The sequence below is a fragment of the Nymphaea colorata genome, chromosome 6 (assembly GCF_008831285.2).
Source record: "Nymphaea colorata isolate Beijing-Zhang1983 chromosome 6, ASM883128v2, whole genome shotgun sequence".
NCBI classification, from domain to species: domain Eukaryota; kingdom Viridiplantae; phylum Streptophyta; class Magnoliopsida; order Nymphaeales; family Nymphaeaceae; genus Nymphaea; species Nymphaea colorata.
In genome coordinates this window covers 16770339-16792073 of record NC_045143.1, presented here as the reverse complement: position 1 = coordinate 16792073, position 21735 = coordinate 16770339, and the positions used below count along the sequence as shown (strand labels likewise).

At 39.9% G+C, this 21735-nt stretch overlaps 2 protein-coding genes across 5 annotated transcripts; one reads left to right on the top strand and one right to left on the bottom strand.

The window, feature by feature from the left end:
* The first annotated feature begins 962 nt into the window (after window positions 1-962).
* Window positions 963-11467, top strand: LOC116255711 (ultraviolet-B receptor UVR8-like). 3 transcript variants are annotated; one of them, XR_007573529.1, is made up of 12 exons: window positions 963-1215; window positions 4555-4628; window positions 7619-7703; window positions 7787-7918; window positions 8004-8195; window positions 8390-8626; window positions 8939-8982; window positions 9358-9540; window positions 9629-9719; window positions 10857-10900; window positions 10981-11155; window positions 11374-11467. XR_007573529.1 is itself a non-coding variant. In XM_031631633.2 (11 exons), the coding sequence occupies exons 1-11, from the start codon at window positions 1020-1022 to the stop codon at window positions 11101-11103; spliced, it is 1401 nt and encodes a 466-aa protein (XP_031487493.1). In that variant the 5' UTR covers window positions 964-1019; the 3' UTR covers window positions 11104-11245. The 3 variants fall into 3 exon arrangements, 2 of the variants coding, with proteins under 2 accessions (XP_031487493.1, XP_049934150.1); XM_031631633.2 differs by lacking the exon at window positions 11374-11467 and having other exon boundaries at window positions 964-1215; window positions 10981-11245; XM_050078193.1 differs by lacking the exons at window positions 963-1215; window positions 4555-4628; window positions 11374-11467 and adding an exon at window positions 7401-7549 and having other exon boundaries at window positions 10981-11245.
* On the bottom strand, window positions 11253-20789 carry LOC116255710 (transcription factor bHLH155-like). 2 transcript variants are annotated; one of them, XM_031631631.2, is made up of 10 exons: window positions 19377-20789; window positions 18609-18809; window positions 17477-17567; window positions 17344-17385; window positions 17184-17243; window positions 13158-14528; window positions 12949-13050; window positions 11893-12024; window positions 11627-11752; window positions 11253-11543 (listed from the first exon to the last, which is right to left on the bottom strand). In XM_031631631.2, exons 1-10 carry the CDS (start codon window positions 19478-19480, stop codon window positions 11454-11456), a joined length of 2319 nt encoding a protein of 772 aa, XP_031487491.1. In that variant the 5' UTR covers window positions 19481-20789; the 3' UTR covers window positions 11253-11453. The 2 variants fall into 2 exon arrangements, with proteins under 2 accessions (XP_031487491.1, XP_031487490.1); XM_031631630.2 differs by having other exon boundaries at window positions 11253-11752; window positions 19377-20788.
* Window positions 20790-21735: the final 946 nt, after the last annotated feature.

Here is a 21735-nt window from a genome sequence, read left to right as displayed (position 1 = left end):
AAATTGAAGGTGGCACCACCAACTCCAGTGGCTGAGAATGCGACACCAATTCCTTTCAGTAGTTGCGAAAGCAGGAAGGACTTGTTCAAGCTTTCAAGAACTAGATTTCTATCGCACATTTGAAACCAGTTAGAGAAAGGCACCATGTGCACCAGACAGGGATGCCGAAATTGGAGATCTTGGTGGGACTAAAGAATCACGCACGAATTGATGTTGAAGCTCGCCAAAATCAACAACGATTTCAGCACTTCCATCAAGTGCTGCCTTTCTTGTGATTATTCAACTTAGCTATCAGCATATAAGTTATGTGAAGATGAAAGGTACAAGGACGAACGCGTCCGAACATCCAAAAAGAAAAGGGGAGATCATTCTTGCTTGCATAATTAATACGAGCCTAACACTTTGGTAAAATTGCCAATCGAGCGGCCTTCTTTTCTAGGGAAGCTGTCGATTAAAACAGCGGCTAGGTGAAAGCATAAGGTGAAATTTATTGCCATCACATCATACTCCACATGAAGAAATTGTTTTCATAGCTTTCCTTCCCACATGGATGTTTTTCGACTCTTCTTCTTCGAAATAGTGGACTCAGGCGACCATGGATGGAGGCAAAGAGGCAGAGCCAAGGTGGGCTCGAGTCGGTTTACCTAAGAGGACCTACCTTATCAAGTTTCGGATCCAGGTCCACCTACTCATGATTGGCCTGAATCCACTAACCAACAGGGTCTTGATCCGGATCTTGATTGGGTTTGATTGCAATGAATGATCCGATCCACAATGCAGTCCGATGAAACTGGCTCTACCCTGTGCTACCCGAACCACGCATAAGCAATCCCACGAGCGGCGCGTCGATAGGTGGTGAATCTACAAGCGCAGTTCTGAGCCACCCTGCAGGCCCAAACGTCAGGGAAATGATACGCCTTCGTCTCCACGTCTCTCCAACTCTACTACAAAAAGGGAGTGGCGGCAAAGAAGAAGACGCAGAGCAAAGGAGAAAAAGAAACAGGGAGGGAGAGAGAGAGATGATGGTCGTCGAAGGAGGAGGAGAAAGCGGGGGTGGAAGGGGGAAAAAGGCCATGGTATTCATGTGGGGTTACCTCCCGGGGGCGTCGCCCCACATGGCGCCCATCTTGTCGCCAAAGCCCGTGCCAGAGACCGCGGGAGACCCGTTGGTAGACGTGTGTGGCGGGGGTTGCGGCTTTGCGGTAGCGATCTCCGGTAACGATTCTCATATCCTTGCTTTAGTCATCGCGTCTAGCTTCCTTCTTTCTTCGTCAGCTTCTTTTTAGGAGTGTTTAAAGGTCGCGGATCTGGTTATTCTTAGTGAATTCGTCTCTGTTGATTGATAGAAGTTTCTGTAGCTTGCCTCAGTTTTTCTCTATTTGAAGGCTCTCCGCTTGGCCCCATAAATGCTTCTCATATTGCTTCGTGGATCACAGTACTAATATGAACTTTACTTCCACTGGAAGCTTGTGACTTGGAGCTCCGCATTTTCCCTCTCTTGAATCTTGATCCGGTGATGGTTTTTGTTGTGAAGTCCTTTGACTGCAATCTCCATTGATCAGCGAAAGTTGATGTGGACTGATTTATTTATTCATTGTTCCCCGGGTGCTTCTTCCATGTCAGTTTTGTTTTTTTTTTTTTTTTCATTTTGGATACGATTTTGCTTTAATTTGTCATCCATTATTTTATAGCTGAATCTCCTTCACGAAACAGAGTAGATTTTCTGTTGTTCTGTTCGCTATAATTCTCGTTCGGAGGCTTAACTATAAACAACTCGGTGATTATTGATTTCCTTCTCTTTTATGGAGCTTTATTTTTAAACGATTGAAGGTCTGAAAGAACAGCTTCTTTGATTCCACGCCTGGTTCCAATTCTATGACTCTGTGTTTGAATAGTGCGTTACTATAACGACAGTCAATTAATCTTACTATATTCAACTCATAATAAAAGGTAAAATCGGCAAAGTTTTTTATAAAATAAAGTGCAATCAGACCATTTAAGTATTATAAATAGATTGGCTTAGCGTCGTGTCCACAAAAGATTGGCATGTCAAGTTTCCGGCCAGCAGGTGACACAAAATATTTGAATTCTAATTTCATTGGCTACCGCTGGTCTGGTGGGGGACACAAGCACCCCATCGTGCAACTTTTTCCTCAGCGCGTGCTGGAAAAGGATCGCCAAAATGACAATAATTAAGTAATATTGCATTTGAAAGAGACACTCGTCCTCATTACTTGAGGCGAACAACGAAAAATTTATTATCAGACAACATACATAAATTTGCATATAGTTGATCTTACATTTTCTGTTTTGATAAATTATCAACTTCAAGGAGAGTTATGTGTAAGCATTTTTAGTTATTAGGGTTTATTTCAGTTAATTTTATTATTTATTTTTTAATTAGTATTTAAACTAAAATAGGATAACAATATTTCTCAAGGACGGCAAGTTAGGTAGACCACCCAAATGAAATGTCTGATTTTGTTGTACATTGAATATAGTGCATGCAACTAAATCTACAAGCATATACGTGTAGTTTTAAATAAATATATACTGATTTATGATTATATGTTATATTTATCTTATTTTAAATATATATTTCTTGTAAATGTATATACTATAAAATAGAAAATATAATTTATTTCACCTTTATATAAAAATTATATTAATGTAATGGTGCTTGTATTCAAATTGCCTAAATTCAATTTTGAAAACAATAAAATAATTCATAAGTGTAACCCCATCATTTATCCTCCTAAAGTTTAGATCCGAGCGATCAGATCCGTCATGCCTTCCGACCCGAGCCCCGAGGAGTGATGCAAAACTCGTGACTTCTGAAAACTAATCTTCCGGTCAAGATTTTGCCACGTCGCAAAGAAGGTCGGGACTTTGATCCGCGTGGCGCCCCGCCAAGGACGACGGTTGGCAGAGCAGATGAGAGTGGGGTGGGGTCCGCGTAGCGAACTGCAAGAACGACGATGTGAAGAGCGGATGAGGGAAGGCGTGGAGTTAAATGTGGGGTACCACCCGCTCCCAGGGTCCCAGGTGCCGATGAGGCGCCGATCTTGTCGCCGGAGCTAGTGCTAGAAACCGCCGGAGATCCCATGATGGACGTGTTCAGCGGGGGTCTACGACTGCGAGATAGAGATCTTTAGTAACTCTTCCGATCTTCTTGCACTCGTCGCAGCAGCATTTTTCTTTCTTTTTCCGCTCCTTGTCAGAAGTCACAGGTCTGATAATTTTCTGTGGATTCGTCTCTGTTAATTCGAAGAAGTTTCTCTTGCTAGCTCAGTTTTAGTCCGTTTGGAAGTGGGTCCTCGTGGCTGCATATTTCTCAAATTTCTTTGTGGATCGTTCGATTGGATGAAGTCTAGTCTCTTAGAAGTGTGTGTGACCTTGAGCTCTGCAGTTTTACTTTCTTGATTTTGTGATTTTTTTTTTTTTGTGAACATCTTTAACAACAATGTCTATTTGAGCAATAGTTGTTTTGGAGGACGGTTAGGAAGATGATCAAGTGGATTTTTTTTTGCAGGTGCTTCATGTCAAAAAGTTTTTTTTAATTATTTTTTCCATTTCAAGGTTTTCTTTTCAAGAAGCTTGGCGGATGACATAATTTCGGTGTTCATCACATTGTAGGCTTTTGTATACAATGAAGGATCACTTCATCGATTTCTGGAACGTTTTCATTGTTGCTGATAAATTAGTGATTTCTTAGCTTCATCCTTTGTTTCTTCTGGCTTCCTAAAACTGACTTCAATCTTCTGCAAGCACACATTCTCTATGCACATTTGATGTTTTTTATCACTTGCGGACGGTTTTATGTAAGACTGCTTCATGAAAAAGGTTTCCCTAGCCTACTTTTATTCATAGACCTTTTCATTTTTCTGATCCACGCTGGATGCGAATATTGAATATTGAGGTTAAGCCAATAGTTCCTAATTAGGTGTAGAGTGTCATTGCATGAGTTCAGGCCTGTTCATTTTTATTCTGAAGCAGCCTTGTGTTGTGAAGTTCCTTTTGTCGCTAGAAGCATTTCCTAGAGAAGTTCTCATGGTTTTGATAGTCAGCATCAAACTTTTTCAGATCTTGATGCGTTCAGCTATTTCTCTTTCATTTTTCCTTTTGATTGAAATGAGTCACTTGAACATGTTTGAGAGTCATCTGGAGAAGATATCTCATGTCCTTCCTGGAGATGTGGTTGCTTTGCCTAGAATTTAAACTCCGATCAGGTATTCTACTTGTCCTTCTGTGTGGAGCTGTCCTACTGACCATCTTTGCTCAGGAATCTTCTCACACTTTCCTTTTTAGGATAAAACCCCTGCATCTTTGGGTTTAGTTTGATTTATATATAAAACATGTCTTCCACCAATAATTTTTCAAACTTCAGACCGAAAATTCTATCGGGTTGAACTTCTCGTTTAAAAAAAAGGGACCTAAAAAGAGATGCAACTGAAATATCGTTCAGGTTCATGAGTCCCCAGTGGTAATGCATTCGTTGCCATTCGGGACCTGTATATATTTTTAAATTGATCATTTGTAATTTGTTATTGTTAGAATCTGGAAAGCTCAACACATGGGGCTCCACAAATAGTCTAGGCCAAAGCTATGTGGTTGCAGGGAAGCATGAGGTACTAATACAATCCTTATCATGGTTTTCCAATTATTTTGTGTTCATTTATCAGTGCCTATTTTATTATTTTGTTTGTTATATTCCTCTAACAGAAACTTACCTTCATGTTGAACTTTAGTGATTTACCTCCCTTTGGCAACTTGCTCTCTTTATATGGCACTAATAATCCTGAAGCTAGCTCACGTTTTACGGGGCCTTTTTTCTGCATTCTATTATCTTCGGTATTAGGCTGGACTAGGAGTATGTCTCCTTTTCCTAATTTATCCTTTCTAAAATTAACGGCTTCTTTTTATTCTATTGGAGAAATCTTTTACTTATTGTTTCATATTTTTGTTCAAAACCCTTTCAGAGTAGTCAAACAATATTTCTTGAAGAAACAGCTTTTATGGGTTGTCATCGTCTACATACTTTCATATTATTATTCCATACAGACATACAGGAGGTGGGTGTCCTACATTTATTTGGACAAACAGTCAAAGAGTACAATTGCTACAATATACAGGTTCGGATAGAAGCTACCTTACATCACTAGTACGGCTAGTGGAAAGTAGCTTTAGAGTATTCAACTCTGACCCCCAATACAAGAATCCCTCAATTGCTCTTTGACGCTGCTGCCTGCCTCTCAACAAGGTGAACCAACATTCTCCTGGTTGTTACTATCATTTATAAACCACAAAATTGGAGTGTAAAAAGAATTTGCAGAATTTCCTGCATGATTTAACCTAGCCGGCCTCTCAGGCTTCTCTTAGAAAAAGACAGCATTAAAGTCTTCAATCTAGGAAAGAGTTAAACCACAGTCTGTAATTCTCTTACTAAGGATGGTTAAAGCCCCTGATCTAACTTAAAGTTTATGGGGACGTATTCACCTACTGAAATAAATTGGTCCCTTGACTCTATTTCCTCACAGAGCATGGAAAAAATTCTGTTGACCTCCTTTGAGAATGAACCATGGCTTGATACAATGAGGCTTCCATATGTAGAAGCTATACAAATTTGGCTAATTTTTGGCTTGATAGGCTTGAATTGGAAGCAACTATATTTGATTTCCTGGAGAAGTCTGGAGAGGTCATGTTTGGCTTTCTCATCAGCTACCTAGTATTCTCCTAGACAATCTTAATCACTTGTTGTTTCAGCAATTGTGGCCTCTACCTCATGGTTTTTTGAGACTAAAGTTCCCACAGTAGATCTATGCCTGTGTGGGTTTTTAGCCAAATATTGATTGAGCCTTTTCCTCTCGCCAAGTGATCAGACTTGTAAGAAGACGAAGTTAAAGTGGAAATACCTTAAGGGACCTAGGGGGTCAACATCTCCTGTGCCCGATTCTCCTAACATTTTGAGCAGTAGTCAATTTGTTCCACCCATGTCAGTCTTTGGTTCTGTCGGCCAAAGGAATGGTAGACTTCCTCAAGCTGCCAACTTTGAGGAGATGAGCAAGAAAATCTCAATGGAAATTAAATGGATGGAGGGGAGATTCAGAATCTGGATTCATCCCCTCAGAGGTGCAAACAGCCTTACTTGAGCATTCTCCAGCTTGCTTACTCCCAACGGGCCACCTGATGTCTTCATTGAAGAAGAAGACAAATTTTACCCTCTCGCCTTATTCTCTTAAACATTGATCAAAGGGACTGATGCCCTTCCCTTTTGCTTCCTTTGAGAAATTCATGTCTTCCTCCTGAAGGACTAAAATATCCATCACTTTTACTGCCCCTCCAATCAACATAGGAAGATTGCTCTTCTTCAACAGCCACCTGAACTTTGGATAATTCAATTGAGCATGGCTATGATGGATGAGAGTTCACCTCACACTTGCCGAACTTGAATATACCCTCATAGATGATAAGATGAGCAAGAACTCTCCCTTCTGCAATTTCCAGATCAATTTCCACGCTGGGCCTAAACTCCAATTTGGTTCCCATCTAGATTTGTGCATGCCTGTTTTGAGTCAAGCCCGAGGTAGCTTTGTCAATCTCTAGAAGTCCTCTTTTCATGGATATGGAAGCTTTAACAAGACTTGTATTCCAGTGGTCATTTTGAGACCAGATATTCTTAGCCATCACAGAGCCCTGAGAGATTTTTATGTTTTCCATTATGCATCCAACAGGCAACGACATGCTACCAATAGCTTCGCCTGCTACTCTCGATGCTTGTTTCCTTGATATGACTTTGGGTTCTTCATTTAAAACCTTAATCAACAAACACTCCTCAAGTGCAGCCCATAGTTTATGGAGTTCATTAAATGTAAACCTCCTGATCGATATTGGTCTTCAATCAACAACGTGCTCATGAAGCATCTGACAGCTAATCACCAGAATGGCTCTAGTGTCCTGTTGTAGTTTGCCTGAGGAATCACTATCTAAAGGCAATCACCCACCCCCGTCCTTTCAAGAGCAGGAAGCTCCTCATCCATGGAAGAAGGTAGGATGTGATCCAATATTTGTTCTGAATCTGTCTTCAAGTAATTGGATCCTGCAAGAAGATTCACATCATGCATGGTTTTCACCTGATTTTATGAATATCCAATTCCAGTTACCCGTGAAAATCTGGATATAATTTTCAATTTTACATATTGAAATCTGAATTCAAATCCTGAACCAAATTAAGTAACATTCACAAGTCAGATATTGTAATTTCCATGTCCAACCTGAATCCCATTGTTTGGCATCCCTAGTAGAAGGCCCCAACCATAGTCACCCAAGATTTCATTTGGGAATTTTCAGTTTCCCACGATTGGATATCTTTTGGATGTTGTGGCCTGTGGGCCATCTGGCAGGGAAGGAAAAGACAAAATGAATACATGAGGAGGAGGTGGAGGAGGAGGAGGAGGGTGGGGACAGGATGCCCTAGTAGGAAATTTAAGTGTTCGAGGCGTCAATCTCCCTCATGCACTACTACATTTGTGGTAACTGAGAAAAAAAAATGGTGAGTGTATACTTACATATTATTGCTATCAAAGATTTCCTCACATACCCATCTGTTGATTACATTTAGGAAATGCCGGAACCATTTCCTCTTCCTACAGAGGCTGCCATCATAAAGGCTGCTGCCAGTTGGGCTCATTGTGTTGCTGTCACAGGTAGTGGATTTTTTTCCCTTTCTTCTCCTCTTCTTCAATTTTTTTTTTCATTTGGAATACTAATAAAATGTCCAAATTTTTAGTAAATGGAGATGTCTGTACATGGGGTTGGAAGGAATGTGTACCAACTGGTAAAGTTATGGAAGATCAGTCAATTAGAGAAAACCTGGAGAAAAATGTCACACAAAGGCACAATGATTCACTAGTCGAGCAAGGTGAATTTATGGCTGCTGCTTTTTTTGTCTTCTTAGCACCATCAATGTTGATTCTGTCTGGCTTAAGTAATGAGCCTTATTGCAGTGAGCTCCACTTCGCAAGTCAGGCAGGAAGCCATTGAGCAGAAAAGATTACGGGAAAAAAAGGGCACTTCAGAGAGCTCAAGCACAGTTACCCATGAAGCTATATCTACCGTTCCATGCTTAGTTTCATTTAGTCCAGGAGTTAGAATTGCCACAGTTGCTGCTGGTGGAAGGCATACATTGGCATTATCTGGTACTGTGACTTAATAGTGGTTCAATATGGAATTTAGTTTGAAGCAAGCAGTTCTGTAGCTTGTTCTTGAGAAGTTGCACTGTTGCAGTAATTTCTTTTAGTGGTTGAAACCTTGATTATTAGTATGTCACCTGTCTAAAAATATACTTCATTAAAATCAAGGAAGGCTGATTTGATCTGTTTTCCAAAAGCAGATATGGGTCAGGTTTGGGGCTGGGGCTATGGAGGGGAAGGTCAACTAGGCTTGGGTTCTCGGATCCGGATGGTATCCTCTCCTCAACCGATTACTTGTGTTGAGACCTCTTCTTACTGCAGAGAAAGGACGTCAGTGTTTAGAGGAGGTATGGCTCCTGATACCGTTATCTACAAGGTTCCAGGAACCTATGTTAAGGCCATTGCATGTGGAGGACGGCATAGTGCTGTAGTGACCGGTGAGCATCTGACAGGATTCTTTCGGTTTCTTATTGCATGTTCTCTATAATCGAAGTGGTTATAAGAGCTCTTTTTGGTGGCTTTTGAAGTTAGTGTTTCTCAATTTGATGCAGAGTTTAACTTTTATGCAGTTTATGGATTTTAAAATATTTTAAGAAAAAAGGCCTCTAGCATATTTCTATTAATAGTAAGTTGCATGTTTTTTGTTGATTAGGTTACAAACAGTATATTCGGCCCGAAGAATCATGACTTTACCAAATAATTCATGTGGATCTTTTCTGTGGACACGCTAATGAGTTTTCTTGTGACAGATGCTGGTACTTTGCTAACTTTTGGTTGGGGATTACACGGACAGGTGCGTGTCTACTTTTATCAAACTTTTGTGCATCCTGTTCGGTGTCGTGCAAGCTCAATATGGTTCGTACAGTTCATGGTGCATTTTCAAGTTTTGAAGACTAATTACCTTTAGCATGTTTCTGTTCTTACAATATAATTGTAATTGTTCCTATTTTCAAAATAAAATTCCATATCGCATTCATATGGACTCATCTCTACATTAGCTCACAGGTCAAACTGTTGAGGTGAATAGTGTTATTGCATATTTATTTGATGTTATTCGTTCATGAAGCCCCTGATAAGAATCTAACTCGGGCTGACATGACCAGCCCCAGAATGGAGTCAGCTTCCAGCTCGAGTCGGAAGTTTGCTAATGGCGTTTAACTTGGCTCAGTGTGGACAAGGAAGCAAGGATGATGAGCTTAGCCCTACTCTTGTGTCATCTCTTTTGGGCATTGGAATTGGAGGGGTCTCAGCAGGGTTGTGGCATACAGTCTGCATATCCGTTGACGGCCAAGTACATGCTTTTGGTGGGAACCAGTTCGGCCAACTTGGAACCGGCAACGACCAAGCTGAGGTAGTACCACTCTTAGACGGTTATCTCTTCGTTGTGACAATTAGACGTCTTTAAATCCCTCATGAATCAGTTTCTTTGATTGCACTAGACTCTTCCTAGGCTTCTGCTGGCCCCTTCTTTGGAAAGCAAGCACGCCAAAGTAGTTTCATGTGGCGCACGACACAGTGCCATTGTTACAGGTAAACTGGCAATACCTGAAAGATCTTTAGTCAGTAGCATAAACTGTGTTAAATGTGTGGCCATATTTTTTATAAGTAAATTATTGACTCATAATTTCATAATTTTTTATTATTTTTATATGTTATTTCTTATATTCTCGAGTTTTTTTTTTTTGAGATCTCTCCAGAAAAGATATAAAAAACACCTTCCTAAACTGACCTTGTGAAATTCCGAGATTGATATTTGTAACTATGCTTTGTAATAATGGGGCTCTCCTGGTTTGGTTACACCATGCTCATAAACTATTGAATGGCCCGTAATCTTGTTCTACTGTTTGTGCATATCCAGAAAAAGGGTTGGTTTCTAGATTTAGCAATTTTTTTACGACTTAATGTGGTCCACAAAAATCTTCCTACGCTCATCTTGAACTAACGTGAAATTCATTTGCCATCTGTTAAAATAATTTAGAAACCATCAACGCTTTTAGAGGCCTGATAGAGGGCCTTCCGCAAACATTTCCAAAAGGAAAGCTAGCTCTTCTTTACGTTCCTCATGGGAATGCAGCATGTTTCAACTTTCAAACGACAAACTATTGCGAAATTGTGCCTGTTAATAAAATTTTGAAGAAAAAAGAATGTATTGAGGTTACCGTACATGTCAATATAATCTAACAATAAAAGGTTGGGCGAAAAATACGTGAAAATAATTGACAGGAACAAATGATTTGTTTGTAAAAATGGTCATGATTTTTCTGTTGGTTTAAACGTCTATACATTCAACGTGTTACTTAGATTAGTTCCGTTGCAATCAAGTTCGCGTAATTCCTTTGGTAACTTGTGCCCATTAATAAAATTCGAAAAAGAAAATGTATTGAAGTTATCGTACATGTCAATATAATTTAGCGATAAAAGTTTGACCGAAGGTTTGGTTATTTAGCGTTAGTATGATCTATCACACTTACATAAGATTTGCATGATTCCTATGACTACTTATGCCTGTTGATAAATTTCTGTCAATATGGTCAGAAGAGCTTCAACAGAGAGATGCAACCTTACTAACAAAGACCTATAACATAGAAAGTTCAAAAAATGTTCCCATCGAATCTGTTTGGCCGGCTCAGTGCTGTGGTAAATCTTATAAAATTTGCATTATTGCAGAGGAGGGCGAGGTGTTGTGTTGGGGATGGAACAAGTATGGTCAGGTATTTGGTCAGAGACTGGCTCTTTGTTACATAATATTCTCCGCAGGAAGGCTAAAATCTTTTTGTCTTCTTAAACATAGCTTGGTTTGGGCGACACCATCAACCGGGGCATACCATGTCAAGTTCAGATAAGTGAATATCGTCCACGGAACCTAGCGTGCGGGTGGTGGCACACATTGCTGCTGGCTGAGGCTCCTACGTGAAACTGCAGACATGCAAACAAGCCAATTCTTTTGGTTCCCCCAGTTATAACTGGTTAGTAGAGACTTTATATTCAGAAAATAGAAGCCAACGGCACGAATATACAGATTGATCCATGTCGCTTTTTTAAGGTATTTCAATGTACAGCTAGTACAGATTAATCGTCCTTTAGGTTCTAAGGTGTACACGGATCATTGTTAAGACAATCAAAGCCCGCTGTGCTCCTCATTTGGCCTAAACAAACGTCAGTTGCCTGTCTATACTCTCTGCAGACAATACTGGGACTTCGAAAATTCGCATGACGACTAGAAATGTAAAGCCGTTGGGGAAAATTAAAATATTCAGAGAAATATTAGAACTTGCTCAGAGTCACATTGCTTCTAGGCTGTAGGAGCTGCATCAATGGCCAAAGTATGTCCATTCTCTGAAATCCTCTGGTGACCTGTTCTTCGACCACGTCAGACAGATCTCATACGTAAAACAAAGGAAAGCGGGAGAGAGGGGCGGTGTATTTGTGTTTATTACCTCGATGACAAAATGAGCCCATATCTTCTCGGCACGAGTCTCCATTTCTCCTTTCAGGATGGTCAGTCCTAAGCTTCGAATCACCTGCGCTATTTCGAGAAATATCCCGTGCTCCTCGCAAAGCATCTGCATATATAAGCGCAGACCGTTGACATCATACACAGGCCATGCTGAAAGCACACACTGGAAAGGCTCAAGGAGGAGGCAACACAAGCCAAGGTTCGCAATTGTATTTATGTTGTCCAGATACAAAGTTCAGCGACTACCTCAACAAGCATGTGGCCAGGCTGGCTGAGGTTCTCCACGATCAGCGGACATGAACCAGATTGGCTTCCCAGTTCAACAGCCCAGCTTGCACCGTTCGACTTTTCCGAATTCGAGTTCTCCTCTTTAATCACCTGCACCACCAAGAAAAGGGAGAGATGAAAATGGAAATCACAAGGACACCCTAGCATGCCGGACAACAGTTGACAACAATTGAAAATGTACTTCCCATAATCTATTAAATCCCCCAACTGCATGAAAGAAACATTATCAAACTTGGATCCATAGCAAACATTGTTAATGTTGATGGTGTCATCATTAAGAGGAGAACACAATCATGTCAAAGGTATGAACACGGAAACAAGCCTAATTCAGGAAGTGGTGGACGTCGCACTTGATCAGTGCAAGTATGTGTAAATGCGGGACTTGTTATTTTGCCGATTACTTAATACAAATGACGGATGCACATAACGTGGCCTGAACTAAACAAAGAATTCTCCCGAGTGTAACCCTATCTGCGTTTGTAATACTCAAAAGTGGCTAATGAATCTTAAAAACTGAACGAAGCCTAGTTAACAGACTTTCCACCAATCCAGCTGTTTTATCTTTAACAGCCATGTGAGGTTCTAGTCAAAGTCATCTTAAATTTGAGAGACTTCTTAAAACAAACCGCTCACACATAATATCGAGGTACGATTTTGAGAATATGTAAAAAAAGATGTCAAGAGAAAAAAAATGATATAGCAAGAAAAGCCTATTGAATTTATTCTAGATTTGAACTTCACAGAACCTAGTAACATAAAACCATACAATCTATGGATATATCTATACATTCATATTTATCATATATCAACATAGTTACATTCATTCTATAGTAATTCAGCCAACATTACAAGGTTACTCCCACACTGCCGCTGTTTAACATGCATGAAAGCAAACAAAAATAGTATCAAAAAATGACAAAAACGACAAAACTGAGCAGTTCTATAGAATATATGTGGTGGTTCGTTACACAGGTTCGTTACACACATGCTCATTAGTACCAGGAAAAGGCATACCTTTGGCCGTGTACAATTCTTCAACTTATCCACGTGACTCGCAATACTTCGCAAGAACAACATATGCTTGATGGTCCGTTCAAATAACGCATCAATACTGCACTGAATCATCACAAAACAAAAGATTTCTAATTTTAAAACTGGTGCTGAAAAGAAAATTAGTCAGGAAGATGCACTTGCAAATAAAGTTTTTTGAAAGTGATTATGACCTTTGCTCCATTAGGGACAATCTCTCTTAGCTCCTTAATACGGTCCTGGATCTGCTGTCTATCCCTTGGCCTTGGCCTACAACTTTCACCAGGTTTAGCCCTCTTCCTATTTATCTTTGGCAACTTAACTTCATTCTTAGAAAGCACAGATGCTGGATTTTTCTTTACTTCATCAATCAACGTGCTGAGAGTAATTGATGATCCAGTCGGTGATGTCATGGCTGATTGTTCTGCCCAAGAAACAAGACTGTTGTGTGAGACACTCCAATGATCCGAATTGAGAAGAGATACACCGGCCTGAGTATCAGTTTTTTGCAGTTTGGCACAGGCAGCTTTCCGTTCACAGCTAGATGGCTTCATATCAGTCGATCTAAGTTGCATATCTTCACCTCCAGGATGCTCACACACATTGTCAGTAGCAGAATCTATGATGCTATCTTGCATTTCAAAGTAGGCATCAAAATCCATGAGCAAATTATCAGATGGTTTAGCAAAACCTGATTGAGAAGAAAGACTTTTATTCTCAGGAAGAAGACATGTATCAGCTACAATGGCATCTAAAAGGTGTTCTGAGCGGTTCCCATCCATGAACCAGTCCTCAAAGTCCCCAAGCAAGGTCTCGAGTCTGCCTTCCAAATTAAACTGATCAACTATGGCATTTGCACCACTGAATCCATCCTCATCTCCGAATGCACTGTTACCAAAACAATTATTTCCTCCTGTATAGACAGCCTGTCCAAGTGCTTTGTGTAGTTCAGAACTAGCTGGGAATTTGAAATTATCATCGTCAATTGTCTGAGATAAACCCCAAGTAAATCTATTTGCAAAAGTTTGGTCTGATGCACTTTCTTGAAGGGTTAGACGTGAATCACCAAGACATATTTCAGTTTCCAAATATGGATCAAAAGTGACATTGTTGGCAAGATTCTGCTCTAGACAGCTTTCTGTGAACCAATTTTGTGTGGATAGAGTTTCAATTTTTTTTGGCAAGGGCTTGGATACAGCACCTGCCTCCCTGCCAGAATAACATCTGTCAGGACCAAATCTATACAGACCATTTTGAGGCATTTGAAGATCCTCTGCAAATTTCAAGACCGAGGAATGGATTTTCGACAGCTTCCTTTCTTTGTTATCAGCATCTAAAACAGCAAAACCAGGATGTTTCTCTTCTGGAGATGCATGAGATGTTTGATCTGAAAGGTCATAGGAGATAGCAGAAGACACAGAAATTTGGGGCATGAAAGAGTGCAAAGCGGTCGGTAATTCAGACAGGCACCCAACTGAAGTAAGGGGTGATCCTGTGCCAGATGGAATACGAAGAGAACTAAATGACAATCTAATGTATTCGACCAACTCCATGTCCTCCTCCAACTGTTTTCACACAACATGAAGATATTAGGCTCAACGGTAGAACTTTGTGAAACATATACATGACAAGCGCACGAACACTTGAAACACATGCACGACAAGCAGCCACCTGAAGCAAATACAAATCCTATGCCAAATAGGATATCAACAACTAAATAATGACCTAATATGTCCCACCAGCTTCACAACCTTGCTCACCTGTTTTGTCATAAGACCAAATATTTAAGGAAATCATGCAGACACAACTAGAACAGAAGGGCTTTGTCAAACGTATACATGTCATGTCAATCACACAAACTTGTTAAGCACACAGAAAAAATGATAGTGAATAGTACCCATTAATGCTTCAAATAAATTATCTTGATACTTCAGATTATGAAGCAGTGTCATAAACAACAAACATACTAACCTTTTCCCTCCTATTAATTTATTAAGGAGAAAATCAGGGTAGCCAGGTAACTGTGTAACACAGAATCTTTAAGCAGGATACTGCACCAGGCACTGGTGCTACTCCAACCGACTACATTCAACTATTAGCTATGGCAAGCACAGACAACATATATGTATGTATGTATCAATCTTGACAATTCAGACATCTTTCTTTATCTTTTTCCACATTCATCGCTCATTTTTTAGCATTAATAAGCAGAGATAAGAGAGCCAGAAAGGGCATAAAATGGAGACGTCCAACTTTCCTTGACTGGAACAGGAACTGGACAGTTTCAAAATTAAATTCCTAGACCAAATAGGGATCCAACCTTTACGTACCCTGAATCTCATCAGTAGGATTCCGACTCATTTTCCTCTTCTATCAGACCCAACTAAAGGGATCTGGCTTCAGTCCATAATCAGATCTTACCAACTTGATGACATTTCTAGTCATCGAGGCTCAAAAGTGGGTTGTCATGGTCCAATTTCCTTCTCTTTCTCTTAAGGTGAATGACAATTAGTACTTTGTTTATTTAACCTACACATTCGATGAACTATACATATATATAAGAAAAGAGTAAGTCCAGTTCCAAAATGGGACTAGTTGAATCCGTACACTATATATATATATATATATATATATATATATATATATATATATATATTTCAAAATTGTTTTGTGCCTGTGTCCATATCTACATATAATTTGAAAAATAAAATAAGTTTATACTGATTAAGAAAACTACTGGGTTAAGCACAAACTATTTTAGGAAAAGGAAAAAAAAAATTACTTGTAACCGACGGACAGAACAAGCAAAGCACACCCAAGGGTGGACAACAAGACAATAAGGATTACTACAGATATAAAAAGAGACGACTGGAGAAGAGAAAAGCCTAAGAACCAAGTGCCTATCACCATCATGATGGCATTCTTGTCTTCTTCTACACCTTACAAATTCCATCCCTCTGCAAGCTGACCAAACCCTCATTTACTTCTTCATAGGGAAGGGAAGAGTTGGTGATGAAGTGCAACACAAACAAAAGATAGACATGATTGTGAATACCAGACAACCATGACAACACCAACAGACCCTTTGATCGTTTTTTTGAGTCAGCAGTGAAAACGGTTTTAAGAGCCATTCTCCTAGATTTGGATGAGAGAACTATGGTTTGGTAACAATAAGAGTTAATAGTTTAATGCAGCCTGAAAATAAAAGCTTCAATTGCAAATGCTTCACATAAAGCACCCTACAATGGAATCGATGTAGACCACCTTAGAAAATAGGTTGCTTCATAAAATTTTGATGTAAAAACAATAGAGACAGGATAGAAACATGAGAATCACCACCAGAAAGTATGCCACATGAACCAACTAAAAATTCTAAAATAACCAACATATCTGGATAGCAAAAGCCTCACACTGTTATTATCCAGTGGCACCTAGGTTGACCAAAATAAGACAAAGGCAATATATACAACAAAATACTTCATCAATGCCATCTGATAATCATGCACAGACTAGGTCAGTACTATTTTTCTTGTCAATGGTTGCTACTTTTCTTCTAATTCTTAATCTTGTTAAAATTAGAGGGGTTTTCCTCCTCAGAATTTCACATGATAAGGCCCCTGTTCTGGTTTTTAAACACATGGTGCTATCAACTGGTGTCCTTGAATTGTGCACATAGAAACAAATAAAATGTGTCACAAGTTTTTCCAAATTGTCCTTGTTAATACAACTAGTTGCAAGAAAACAGCAAACAAGTCCTAGGCCAACTCATGATTCTTATTCTCAATATATACATCACGTTCAAAGATGCAAGTTGCTAAAACAGGTTAGATACAAAACAATCCAACAAATATATTTATGGTTGCAGCAGCATCAGAAAGATTTTAGTTATGCATATTCAGATCATGATATATGCACCAAGTCAGGTACAGAAATGCAAAATTCCTTTTTTTATAAGTGCATAAAATAATAGAACCACTTTGAGAATCTCCAACTCGAATTTACTTCTTAAAGAACAAAAGTTTAGGTTTCACGTTCACCATGCAAATGCAAAATATTCAACTCATTAAGAAAGAGGGCAAGAAAAAACTTGCTATTAATGTTAAAGCGGATTGATGTATTATTCTCAAATACACCTCTAAAACAAAAAAATAGTTCCAGAGCAAAGAGCAAATGTAAACTGGTATTTTACTACTATAATTAATATAAGCTGGATTACTCACTGTTTCTAAGGATCCAAGTTGCACAAGACCACATGGCATAACAGGTATAAGTGCAATCGTCTGCAAACATTATTAAGTCTATCCATCAGTAAAGCATTGTGGTAACACATGCTCGATAAAGAAAACAATGAAAAGGGCAAGCCAAAATAAAAACCTTTACCTTAATGCCAACTGCGAATTGTGCTTTCCATTCATCTGGAAGCTGTAAACATAGGGAAGGTATTAGGACTGCATCAAATATTCAGCAAAATGTTGAATATAATTCTAATGAAAGTTTCAGGACCATCAATCACCTCAACCACTGTAGAATTTTCACCGCCACCAAAACTCCTTCCAGAACAAATCCAATGGTGCTTCCTGGCAATTGCAATTTGACCAAATGACCTGAAAGACAACCGTTACCTGCATTCATAAATCTCATGCACATATATTTTTTAACATCAAAATAGACATAGTAACACCTAAGGAGCTGCAAAATATTCCATTAATTACTTAGAACAAAGAAAGATGAGGGAAAGAATAAGCAATAGCAAGAAAGACTCAAACTTGTTTACATTCAGGAAACCGGGTTTAAAGAAGAAGAGGGGTTGCACATGGAAATACACAAACTCTCAACCTCAACAAAAATAAACAATTTTACACGCAAGTTGCAATCTTGGGACATACTGACAGCATATGGATGCACAAGGCATTCATTGGTAACGGTCTTGACTCTTCGGTGAGTCAATACAAAGCAAGATAAAACTAGTGAGCACAATGAAGTTCATCACCAAAGTTTAACATGGATCAAGCATGAAGAACCAAAACCACCAGAAGCAAAATTTTGGATACAAGCCAAAATTAAAGTAGACATTTGGAGGCAGTCTCATTGTCATAATGCTGTAATACCTAGGACACAATCCCTCAGACCATCAACTATGCTGGTCAGAGGGTACATGTGAAAACCATTAAACACATTGTTTCCATCTCCTTTGGTCAAATTAACGAATTTATTAGAAAATGAGTAGCTCCCTGTTCCTTCCTTTTCCACTTCCTCTCCCTTCTGCATTTCATCTCCTTGAATGAATCTCCGGATTGCATTGTAGTCTGTAAAAACATCAAGTCTGCACCTTCATGTCTTTTATCCGGCTGAGAAAATTACGACATTTAATATACTTCCATCTACTTTTTACATTGTTATTAGAAAGAGATATTCAGTAAGATACAAAGCCCCAATTTTTTTTTTTTAAATCACACCGTGTTGAGACTGTGATTAGCAAATGAGGAAAGTAAAAGAGATACAACTAAAAATGACCTTTAGAACATATAATACCCCATGGAAGATGCTTGTGTCACCAAATTACGGAAGGTCACTATCTAATCTCTCTTAAATACGAGGAACAGGCATCTTTTCACAAAAAAGGATGGTGATCAAAACGTGCGTACCCTTCTCCCAGATAATACACTAGGCGTGACATATTCGCCACTGCCAGTTCAAGTGAGTCTCCAACGTCAGGCCCATAAAATCCATCTATTCGGTTGACGACAGAATTGACTGTGTTATTGAAGGGAAACTTTTTAGCTTCAAACTTTATAACATGTGGTGATTTGGGAAAACTGAAGTAAGTCTCACTGCACGTCAGCAACCTGCGCAGAGAAAAAATTTGAAAAATAAGCGCAGAAAATATGGAAATAACCGTAACCAACACAAGTGAAGAATTGCATGCTTTATCAACCGTAGGGGACCGAAAAAAATACTAGAGCCACTGAATTGCTTCCGCTACCTTCCAGAATTAGGTTAGCAGTAGCCTCAGTCAAAATCTCCGTGGCTTGGCCCCCAAACTTGAGATAACTTAGAGAACTTGTCAAAAACCAAAATATGACGAAAGAAGAGATCCACATATATAATAAACGTTGACAAAATGGGAAAGACAACAACATAAAGATCCCGAGATTTAGAAAAGGAAAAAGAAAAAATGGAGGTACACCGTTCACCTGGAGATTCAAAAGAAGAAGAAAACGGGCTGTAATATGAGAAAGCAAACACCAGAAAGCATCGACACAAACAACGGCAAAAACTATTATGAAAAAAAAGGCAAAGAACCGTAAGAAAAGAGAAAAAGGGAGAGAGAGAGAGAGAGAGATGGAAAACGCCAGAAAACAGCAATCAAAACCATTACTAATAATAGGTGAAGGAGAAAGGAAAGAACATACTTGCTGTTCTGATTCTTAAGCCTCCAAAACACTGCATAGTTCCATCCTCTGTTTTGGCAAAAACTCCCTAAAAGCTGGTACATGCTCATCCGGCTTGTCCCCATTCCCTAAGTACCAGAAGGACAAAACGCTCCGGCTCTTTTTGGATTAGTCGCCACTAAATAAGAAATCGTTAAATTACTCTGATGGAATAAACTTAGAACCTCACTTCTTCGAGCAAGGCCGCCACTAGCTACCTCGATATGAACCCCTTCCAGCCTGTTTGATGCGCAAACCAGCTCTTCGTTTTATCGGTGGCCCTTTTGCAGATAACAGCAGAAGTCCCATTCCTCTGGTCCCTCCTCCAAGCACCAGAATTCAAATGTAAACTACAGCCTAAGAACAAGAACGATCAAGAAGTTGCCTCAAAGATCAGGCACCGTATTTATGGTCAACACCGTCATCATCAAGAGAAATGTCTACGGAGCAGAAATTATCAGAGTTGTTTGCCATGCAACCAGAACACCTCGCGCCTGCTTCAGATAAATAATTCTTCCAAATTAAACAGCTAGCTTCCAAGGACAGATGGTTCCACCAAGTTAACCAAAGTTTCTCACCCAAAGTAACTCAAACTACACCACTATAGATGTATGTTTGAAGCGGCAACATTTTTGCCGCCTCGGAGTTTGCTCATAGATGGAAGAAAACATGAGCATTAAGCGTCAATACTCAAAGGCAACAAATTCTTCGACTAGAGAAGCACTTGCTTTAAGAGAGAAAGGACAAAACGTCACTGCATGCTATTGGTTATGGAAAGTAAGATTGCTCGAACTCAAAGTCCAGCGAACCGCCTCTCCTTCGATTTCCAGGCTAGAAAACTCCACAACGCCCGAAAAACTCGCGATCTTCTTACGTCTCCTCAACTTTCTCTGACAATGAAAACTTTGAAACGTCGACGGACCCCGATCCTTCACTTCTCCTCGACCTTTCCGGCTAGAAGGACGTTGTAATGCCGAAGGATCATGATCCTCCGCCTCACCCGCTACTTTTCCGGCGAGAGCAACGATAGAATGCGCAAACGGTCACAGTTCTTCGCCTCGCCGTCACCTTTTCCACTGAGATGAAGCCGGACTTTCGCAAACTCCAGCTTACACTAAGTCTTTCATCTTCCTGTGCGAGAGAGAGAGATAGAGAGAGCTCCGAAATTCACCTCGTCCCGCTCTTTCCGGGCAAAAAAAGACGCCGGGCTCCGACAGGGACAAGGTCTCTCAGGCCGATCGCCGGCGGAAAACAGCGAGTTCTGCGTTTCTGATGCGGCAGGAAACAAGTGGAGATCCCGCAAATACCGGTGGACCCGTCACTGCAAAGGCAAAGACGCTCTCTCTCGTCCAACTGAGCCCTCCCTCTGGCGCCGCCCCACTCTCTTTAAATGGCGCGCGCCCGCTCCCCTTCATCCCCTCTGCAGTTGGTTAACCCCGCGGACTTCAAACCGTCAAGAAACTGCAATTGATAGTTCTCGTTCACATCTGGGCCCGCGCGTATCCGGGCCCACCTGGTGTCAGTGCCGGAGCTAGGGTTTCGGCTAACGGCCATTACTTGTACCGGTCTTTTCCCGGTTTGGATGCTCCGATTTGCTCCGCTCCCGTTGCTACGAGTCGCTGACATAACCCGATACGGGTTCAAAATCATCCTTCCTCGCTCCAATAATGCTAGGAATTGAACGAAGAAACGAATCAGAAGCAAGTTGTATCGGGGTTCAGCTAATTCCTGAAAAAGCCAGCTCCATATAAGCTACCTTAGACCAGCTTTTAAATGTAATGTTTACATTTATAATATATGATGCAATGCATTACAAATATTAAATATTATAATATAAAAAATATAAAGTATGCGAGACTATGCCAGTGTTGTTTATACATTGGCTTGTTTTGTGAATATGAACAAGCTTACGATTGAAATTACATTTTATAATCACAAGTGGACTTTTGATGAGCTCAAATAAAGCCTCCCAAAGGGGATCTAAAGGTAAAAATGAATAGGGTTTAAAGGATGTAGCATAGCTGGTTGGTTTGAATATTTCTCTGACGATAGATCTTCATAAGTGTTATTTTTATGAACTACAAATGTTAGCATATATAACACTTGAGTTAAATGGCGTATTGTAAAACAACAAAAATGGTTCTAAACATTAGGACTGGGGAGAAGGGGTGGCTTTACTTCTCCAATACTGTCATATATCAATTAAGATTCCAGGTAAATATTAAACAAATGACGCCAGGCCCCTGAAAATCAAACGAATGACTGAGCCTTTACCAGTTAAAACTTTGCCAAACCCCTTGAAACAACTTGTGTGCAAGGCTTATTAGCAATATGTCCACCT